We start from the raw sequence: 10,032 nt of genomic DNA, 5'->3' as shown, positions 1-10,032 counted from the left end.
ACACTGCTGCTCATCTCTCCGACCGGGCTGACCTTTACTCTTTAATAACTTAGCAGTGTGCTAGTGCTTCACCTTCTGCAATCATGACCGGCAGAAAATTCTTCGTGGGTGGAAACTGGAAGATGAACGGCGACAAGAAGAGCCTGGGAGAGCTTATTAAAACCCTGAACAGCGCCAAGCTTAACCCCGACACTGGTCAGTAACTGACATGACTGTAAATGGTGGATAAAACCTTTCATGATTGCATATGTTTACAACTGAAATGCATTCAGTTTTATTTAGTTTATTTTAATTGAAACATGGTGAAAGTGAGCATTGCTCAATCTTGTCATCCATTGATCTTGTGAAATTGAGATATCCCAGTGGGAAGCTTCCTTGTTTTTGCAAGATTTTGCATCAAATGTATTTAAAATAATTACAAATTCCAACACACTACCATGATCACTATTAATCCACACATTCTAGACTCAGCTATAAATAATTAAATGCATAATCAGGTATCACTTATGCATTTAATTTGACAGTTTTCTTATAGTAGTTTCTTATAATATAATTTCTTATAATATAATAATTTATTTTTCCTTTACTATTTTATTTATTAATTGAACTATTTGTTTTTAAACAGTTATTTTTCTTTCTCGTATATGTATGTTTGATTCACCAGGCTGCTGTCTCATGCTTCATTCATGTGCACCCTCAAATGCTGTGAATGAAAGTTCCTTTCAAGTTTCCTTGAAATCTGCACTGACTGGTTGTTAAAGTAAAGTCAAAAGTCAAATCAGTTTAGTATATACATATATAAGTTTATGTTACAGTGAAGTTACAGTGGGGGGTCAAAAGTCAGTGGTTTTTCTACAAATCAAGCTTTGACAAACACATTTTACAATATGCTTGCGTTTAAAAGTATTGACACTGTGTCCAATTCTTTTGTACAGAAAGTCAGAATTTCTGAAGTGATCAGACGAATTTATGTAGGTGGATTTGATCTCATCAACGTTTCCTTATAACATGTCTTGAATTGTTGGTTTTATTTATTTAAAATTGTGATGCAGTTGATTAGTAAATAGCAACACTGACATTGTACGTTAAGATTCTAAAGTGTTACTTGTACAGCAGCATAAAGTGTATAACAAAGCCTCTCCTGGTAGACACTTGTATATCATCAGATTGCCTGTATAGTAGTAAGGTCATTTTAGAAGAATATAAAAAGCAGGTCTGTTTTAACATCAGTGGTACTGACATCAATTAACATCACTTGACAACTAAAAACGTATTAGAAACTTATACAGCAAGAAAGCAAGGAGTTTGTGAATGCACCATGATACACAGGAAAAGGCAGTGTTGCAGCTAGCCGGCTACTTGTCGCTAGCAATGTGATTCAAGGTCGTGTCCTCCATTTTCGCTTTACCATATTTAGGATCGTATTTAGAAAAAACAGAGCACATTGTATTACTTCTATTAACTGTTTAATTAGTGCATTTTTAATGTTCTGTAAAATGTAATATACTGTATCTCGTAGTGGGCGTGTATGGGGGCGTGCACGCGCATGTGTTCTCCAGCACGTAGCCTCGTTTCGACACAAATGATCAGTAATGATGAAAGTTCGATTCAGCTGAGTGAACCGATTCTTTCCAACAGTTTGTTCTAATGAATAATACGCGTCAGATTAAACCGATTCACATGAGGGTTACATGAATCACATGTAACCTAACTTTTTATTTTCATTAATAGTGCTCTTGAAACATTGATTGATTGATTCATTCATTCATTCATTCATTTATATATTTTCACTAGCTGCTCAATCCGTCATAGTTGCAGTCTGGATCACAGGCTGCCAGGCAGATACACACAATGGTCAGGGCACCATTACATTGCTGGTCATCACTCACACACCCAGTACAATTTAGAACAGCCAAGGTGGCGTATGTGGAGAAACCCACACAAAAAAGGAAAAAAATTACATAACCTAGACTGACACAAAACACAAAGCTGGACCCTGTTTCCTAGAACCTTGGAGATCTGCAACACCTCCACACCCAGCGGTGCCACTATGCCATCCCACTTTAATGGGCACATTTTCAAATGAAAAGTGTTGGTCAATTTAAGTTCTTCCAATTTCAGCATGTCCTTGATGGCTTATGCAATGCCATTACATTTTACATTTTCAGCCTTGTGATCCAAAAGTGACTTACCATCCTCATTGAATTCTATTTGAGCAATTGGGGGTTGAGAGCCCTGCTCAGTGGCCCAACAGTGGCAACTTTGCTGTGGTGGGGCTTGAACCGGCAACCTTTGGATTACTACTCAGGTCCTGATTTTCTGATACAGAAACACCTAAGTTGATTAAATGACTGGATTATCACATATATTTTATGTTATGTGATTAGCCAGAATCAAAGCTGATACAATGCATTACATTCACCCCATAATACATTCACCCCATTGACAAAGTGTACAGAGCAACAGATGGGTTACAGTCAATAAGTACGTAAAAAGTAGCTATTCATAAGACGAAGAATATATGTACCCTAATTAAGTTTTTACAACTGCAAACAGATGTATAATCTGGCCATGTATATATTTGTTAACCATATATGTCTCCAAACAAATGGCCAACAATTCATACCAACAATTTTAGCATAGCACGAGTTTATTCTGTAGCACCTTCATTTCATTCTAACCCGTTGTTTATTTGACACTCACACACACAGCTGTGGACTTTAACCAGCCAAAGTTCAACATTTCCTAACATTTCTCTTTTCTTACTAACTGTAACTTAACAGGTAGGCAGTAGCACAAATAACAAGGTGATTTCAGGTCAGACCTATATAGTTTAAGTGTATTTAATGCCGTCACCCTCTGACCTTTATCTCCCTATTTCTTTTAACCACTGATCCCAGTAGAATGCTGTGAACCTTTTCACCGATGACCTCCGCCCTTTCAATGTGAAGATGAGGACAAGTGACCTTTAAGGCAGAATGACTACTGGGGTTTCATTTATATTTGGCTTCACCCAATATAGCCTTGTGAATCCCATCCTGTCTCCAAACAGCACTGTGCAGAGGGGCAACTGGCACACACTGGTTCTGTGTTTAATTTATTTAGTAAATGAATGGAAAGCTGTGTGGTTTCAATTATTTTAAGTTTTATGATGAGTCATAAATATAGATACCGCAAAAAGAATTAAAATTATTATGACTGTCTTCTAATTTCTTGGATATGATTGATAGGTGTGCCTGCTTTGTGCCCATATAAATAAAGCTAGTTTGAGTGCATTCATTAAAATACATGGGGTGGTGGTGCTGAGAGGACTGATAAATGCTTAGATGTAATCCAGTTCTCACCATCCATAGGTCTGCCGTGAATTAAAAGCTATTGGAACATAGCTGACACTGTCCACAATCAACCAAGCTTTACATTCCTTTTTCAGCTTTACTGTGCCACTGTGGGGTCTGTAAAGACATGGCTTGAAGAGTTTGGTGAGATGGGGTTAGGGTAGGGTATAAATGGAATGTCTAACAAGCTCATGCTCAGGTGTCCACATAATTGTGGCCATGTGGTATATTTTAAACAATGTTGTGGTGAATTCTTGCATGACGTGAATGTGACTATATGGATTTGTAGCTTTTGATCTGATATCAACACTTGTGTTCTTGCAGATGTGGTGTGTGGTGCTTCTCCCATTTACCTCGACTTTGCCAGGTCCAAGCTTGATGCCAAGATCGGTGTAGCTGCACAGAACTGCTACAAGGTTGCCAAGGGCGCCTTTACTGGAGAGATCAGGTACAGGGCCACACTGGGAAAATGTAAATAGTGTTTTTAAAATTGCTAGATCTTGATATGCACTTCAAGTATATATGATGAATACATGCTATTAGGGTGACACGATTTGTGGGACCTCAGCACAGAGTTCATAGGGTCTTTTAAGTTGAGGGCTCTGCCTCATGAAGCCTATGTGAACGACCCAAAGCCGAGTCATTACTGGCAAAGGCAGCTTGATAATTCCACAGAGTTTGAGTATGAAAGGGGATTTATTATCTTGCTCGGTTGCTCACAATCTCTTTGTTTTTCAGCCCTGCGATGATTAAGGACTGTGGTGTGGGGTGGGTGATTTTGGGACACTCCGAGCGCCGCCATGTTTTTGGAGAGAGTGATGAGGTAACCAACAAGAAATTTAAAAAAAAATCTGTTTTACTTAAAAATTAACACAAATATTCAAGATCAGCTGTGTCCGAGAGGATGGCTGAGGCCCTGTGATTGATTGCCACCTTGTCCAGGGTATTCCTGCCAAGTGTTTCCCTTGAACCTTACTAGGATAAAGCGGTTGTTTCATTTTTATATCACTGCTTTATCCTGGTCAGGGTGTCGACCATCCCGCCCCTAATCCACTCCCACTTGTTGCCGGATCTCACCAGTGGTGGGCCAGCATAACAGGCCGCTGTGCCTGGCAAACATATGAAACATATGAAGTACAAAGCATCATTGTGTCATTTTTTTTAACTTTTACTTTTCTTGGATTTGTGTCTCTGCAGCTTATTGGCCAGAAGGTAGCTCATGCCCTCGAGAGCGGTTTGGGTGTTATCGCCTGCATCGGTGAGAAGTTGGACGAGAGGGAGGCTGGCATTACTGAGAAGGTTGTGTTTGAACAGACCAAAGTCATCGCAGGTAAATCACCACTAAATAGTGACTGTATTAAATACTGCAGTGTTACTCTTGGTTGACTGAAATATGATCTATTACTGAAGTAAATGAGTTTTTGTCCCAGAGACTTTCCTTCTGCTTTAAACCCATAAAGGCTTTAATAGTCAGCAAACAAACCAAACAGCTAGCTCACATGCTAAAAATGCTACTTCAGACTTTTGCTTTAAACTGTAGAACTGGTGGTCATCAGCATATAAACAGTCACCATTAGTGAGCTTGGTATTGGTATCCACACTTTGTATGGGTTAATACTTCAGAACCAGGCATCAAGATGGGAGAGAAAGTATCACGTTTTTAATCAAAAATCATTTTTGTGTGGCTTTTGCATGTTCTCCCTATGTCCCTGGTGTTTCCTCTGGCTCCTCTGGTTTTCTCCCACAAGTCCAAAGACATTCACTCAGGTTAATTGGAGATACTAGAAATTGCCCTAAGTGTGAGTGATGGAGTGGTGACTTGTCTGGGGTGTTTCCTGCCTTTCGCCCAATGAATTGGACCCACCATGACCCTGACCAGGATGCTGTGGTAAAACAGACAATAAATAAATTAATGAATGGTTTACGAATTACCAGTTTCTACGTACATAATTCAGAAATCTCCACAATATTAAAATTTCAGATTCAGGAGGGGGGAAGTAAACAAACGAGCTGCTCCAATGTTATGAATTGGTAAGTGAATGCTCATTTTACATCCTTTCATGTTCTAGATAATGTTAAGGACTGGAGTAAGGTTGTGCTTGCATATGAGCCTGTCTGGGCTATCGGAACCGGCAAAACTGCATCACCACAACAGGTACGAACATCACCAATCCACAATCCACACCAAAACATCAACCTGTAGCCGCTCAGGTGGCGCAGCGGTAAAAAGAAACGCGCTGCAACCAGGGCTGGATTCTGAGAACGTGGTATCGAATCCAGCCTTGCTTTACCGGTTCGAAGCTGAGTGGCTATATGAGCAACGATTGGCCGGTTGCTCATATGGGGGGTGGGACAAAGAACCGGATGTGGGTCTCTGTCAGAATGCGATTGTGTTCTCTGCCGGCTGATTGGAGGCGCTTACACAGAGATGGAAGAGGGTGCCCTTAGGGTGTGTCTCTCCGCATGCAACGCTAGGTGGCGCCAAACTCATCAATGTGTGGGTGGCAAAGATGCATCTGGCTGCTGCTCGTGTTTCGGAGGGGACACGGGTTAGCGTCAATCACCTCCGTCAGGGCAGGGTTCGGCATAGACAGAGAGGAAGCACGATGCTAATTGAACAATTGGATGCGCTAAAAAAAGGGGAGAAAAAGGGGTTAAAATATTTAAAAAAAAATAATAATAAAACATCAACCTGTAAATCTGCCTCCAAGTACCACTAAGTTCTTTTTTTTTTTTTTTTTAGGCTCAGGAGGTGCATGATAAACTCAGGCAGTGGATGAAGACCAATGTTTCAGAGGCTGTTGCTAAATCTGTTAGGATCATCTATGGAGGTAATGGGTTTTTGGTTAATGTATTTGTTTTTCTTTATTAAGTCAAAGAAAAAGAGAATGCATGGGGGGGGGGGAAATGTGGAAGGTCAATATCGGGTCCTTGGGTGCTGCACTTTCAATACCAGCTGTACCACTGTGCCACAATTATGTTCCGTTTCATTGTTTTGTGCATTTCAATAATTCTACCACTAGGTGTCGCACAGGGACAAACAATGGCAGGCTGAGCTGCAGTCAGAGCTCTATTACAACAATAGAATTTCACGTCCAACAACAAGTAGCTCCAGCAGTTATAAAAACACTTTTACATTAGAATACATTGATGCTGGAGAGTAAATCACAGGCCGTTCCATTACTGTCTATAAATCTAGAATCATTCTTGTTTTTTAAAAATAAAACTGGCATGCACTATAAAACCCTGAAAGCAAAAAAAGTCTTACATCAAAAAAATATTATAGGGCCACAGAACTTTCACTGCATGTTCATACACTAATGAGCCACAACGTTAGGACCAGCCTCAAAGACATCTCCTCCAAGTCCTGTGGTATCTGGTACCAGGACATTACCAGCAGCTCGATCAATTTCTGTACACTGTGAGGTGGATTATCTTATAGTGTTTCTTGGTGCCATCTCTTCTATGTGTGAAAGATGCACTCATACCTGGCTGTCCACATGATTTTGGAAAAAAACAGGATATGCCAGGCCAGTCGGGACACACAGACTACAAACAAACTCGGTGAAATACACAAATATTAACATTAAACCAAGGACAATGCATAAACAAAGTCATACACACAAGATGCAGAACCAGCAACACCAGTATAACCCACCAACTCTTGACTAAAGGAGGAAAAACCCAACCTGTGAAATGTCGAAAAAAATGTTATGATAAAGCACATACTGATAGAATACCCCAAATACGAGAACACAAGAACAGTTTTAACCTACCTCACAGCCATAAAAATATAAATGAATATAAAATGAGAATGAATATAAAATGTACCCAAAATGTAGAGACAAAATACCGTAAGTAGACTCAAACGTAATACCGAATATGCTGTAAAATGTGTTAAACATGGTGTTAAAAGAGGCCGCTTAGGTGGCACAGCAGTAAAAAGACACCAGAGCTGGATTCTGAGTACATCGTATCGAATCCAGCTTTGCCTTACCGGTTCGAGGCCGAGTGGCTGTATGAGCAACAATTGGCCGGTTGCTCAGTTGGGGGGCGGAACAAAGAACCGGATGTGGGTCTCTCTCTGTCAGAATAAAATCAAATTACCATTGATAATGACACTTTGTCTCCGTCTTCTAACATCCGAAATCTTGGTGTAATTTTTGATAGCAATCTCTCTTTTGACCGCCATGTAAATCACATCACCAAAACTGCTTTCTTTCATCTAAAAAACATAGCACGTCTACGTCCATCACTCTCCTTTTCTGCCGCCGAAACCTTGATTCATGCTTTTATTACATCCAGAATTGATTATTGCAATAGCATCCTTTATGGTACATCTAACAAAATCCTAAAAAAACTTCAGTATATCCAGAATTCAGCTGCTCGCCTCCTTACTCATACTCGCTCCCGTGATCATATTACACCTGTTCTACAAAAACTTCATTGGCTTCCCGTTGCTCAACGCATTCAATTCAAAATTCTTCTATTCACTCACAAAGCTCTCCATAATCAGGCCCCATCCTACCTCACCGACCTGCTCCATCAGCACATTCCCTCCCGTAGCCTTCGCTCTTCTGAGGCTAACCTACTGTCCATACCCTCTAGGACCAAGCACCGGACCTGGGGTGACAGGGCCTTTTCCATAGCTGCTCCATCTTTATGGAATGCTCTCCCCAAACACCTACGAGATTGTCCTGACCTGTCCAAATTCAAGTCACTTCTCAAAACTCATCTATTCAGAGTGGCATTTAACTTGTAACAACACAAAATAAATGCTTTTATTTTTGCTATTCTTTTTTAATAGTTTTTATACTTAGATCACGACAGAAATGTGAAGTCCTAGATCCTAAAACTTGTAAAGTTTTCAGTTTCCTGATTGCATGTAAATCTGTCCTGTTTCTGTCTAATTTTAAGAAATTGTTCTATATTTGTTGTTCTCTCTCATAATTTAGCTAATTTTTAATGAACTGTCTTATGCTGCTCTCTTTGTTTTTATCTTAATTATTCTTGATGTTGATGTACTATTTTGATTTTGTACTATGATTTGTATGGTGTATGTACGTATTTGTTTTGATTATTTGTCTTATGTAAAGCGTCTTTGAGTATCTTGAAAAGCGCTATATAAATAAAATGTATTATTATTATTATTATTAGAATGCGATTACGACCTCTGCCGGCTGATTAGAGGCGCCTGCACAGAGATAAGGAAGAGTGCCCTTGGGGTGTGTCTCTCCGCATGCAACGCTAGGTGGCACAACACTCATCAATGTGTGGGTGGCAAAAATGCATCAGGCTGCTGCCCATGTTTCGGAGGGGATATGGGTTAGCTTTGATCTCCTCGGTCAGGGCAGGGTTCGGTATAGATAGAGAAGAAGCACGATGCAAATTGAACAATTAGACGCGCTAAAAGTGGGGAGAAAAAGGGGGAAAACATGGTGTTAAAAGCCAAACAAACCAACAAATAAAAACACCAGTCCAGTCGACTTTCTTCCATTGCCCGATTGTCCAGTTCTACAACCAGCACGCCCATTCTAGATGTTTTCAAAGGTGGATATAAGTTAGCATGGGTACTTTGACTGGCATGCGACTTATGCAGCCCCATACACAGATAGATTTGAAGCATATGTGTTGTGACACTCACCTCATTACCAGTATTAAAATGATCTGCATTTGTCATCTTGTGTTGTCGCCTCAAACAGGCAGTAGGAGTCGCTGTTGCAGCAAGTAATCTATACCCCATCCAGTGTTTGTTAACCACGCCCACACTTGGCTCGAATCCTAGAGTCAAGACTTGGTGTGGTGGGTTAGCAGATTTAAATGCTGTGCCACCAAAGCACCATACCTCGATGTTAAATATAATCTTTGCTCTATGGAGGCATGGTGGTGCAGCTGGTACAGTGCGATCTTCTCACTGTTAAGTCTGCACCACTCTAGCTCCCTGCCCCATACACAACCCCCACACCCCAACACCTCTAACCGTATTATCTAACCGTAAGATTGACTAAAGATTTTAATGCCTTTTATATTTCTCTGTGCTCTTAGGTTCAGTTACTGGTGCAACCTGCAAGGAGCTGGCATCCCAGAAAGACGTAGATGGCTTCTTAGTGGGCGGAGCTTCTCTGAAGCCAGAGTTTGTCGAGATAATCAACGCAAAGGCATAAAAGAAGCTTGGAACAACTGAACACCTGGCAACAACACCACCCATTTTTTTAGTCACTGTTGTCCTAACTCAAAGCACTTGTGTGCCACCTGAACTTAGCTTGCTTCATTTAAGTGTTTTCTTATTATTGTTTGTGCATTGTTGTATTGTCTTGAAGTTATCGACACTCAGAACAAATGCAGTAGTATCAGGCCAGGAGACGATTTCTGGGTTTATCAGCTGTCCATACTGTTGTACAAACTGCTGACCTGTATTAGAATAATTGAAGAATTAGCACTGTACTTTTGAGGCCACGCCTTAAAAATGTTTACCAACCTCTTATGGGTATTTGCTGTTAACTCTAGGCAAAATGTCAACCACATGGAGTGTCCTTCATAAATCACTGGACTTCCTCATTGCTGTATGTTCTGTGATTAACTGTTAATTTAAGTGTATTAATTTTGTTTATGCCACAGAGGCTGTTTATTACATGTCAAGCATGGTGTCCGAGCCAGAAGTGCTGAAGAACACAATAAACGCTTAAGTATTACAAGA

At 40.3% G+C, this 10,032-nt stretch overlaps 1 protein-coding gene across 1 annotated transcript; it reads left to right on the top strand.

Annotated features, from left to right (window-relative positions):
• tpi1b (triosephosphate isomerase 1b) lies at window positions 1-10,032 on the top strand. The gene is made up of 7 exons (XM_062992717.1): window positions 1-195; window positions 3,660-3,783; window positions 4,074-4,158; window positions 4,533-4,665; window positions 5,405-5,490; window positions 6,079-6,166; window positions 9,381-10,032. Exons 1-7 carry the CDS (start codon window positions 84-86, stop codon window positions 9,497-9,499), a joined length of 747 nt encoding a protein of 248 aa, XP_062848787.1. The 5' UTR covers window positions 1-83; the 3' UTR covers window positions 9,500-10,032.

This window comes from Trichomycterus rosablanca, chromosome 3 (genome assembly GCF_030014385.1).
Source record: "Trichomycterus rosablanca isolate fTriRos1 chromosome 3, fTriRos1.hap1, whole genome shotgun sequence".
NCBI lineage: Eukaryota > Metazoa > Chordata > Actinopteri > Siluriformes > Trichomycteridae > Trichomycterus > Trichomycterus rosablanca.
The sequence above is the reverse complement of the archived record's forward strand: the minus strand, read 5'-3'. Positions and strand labels throughout refer to the sequence as shown.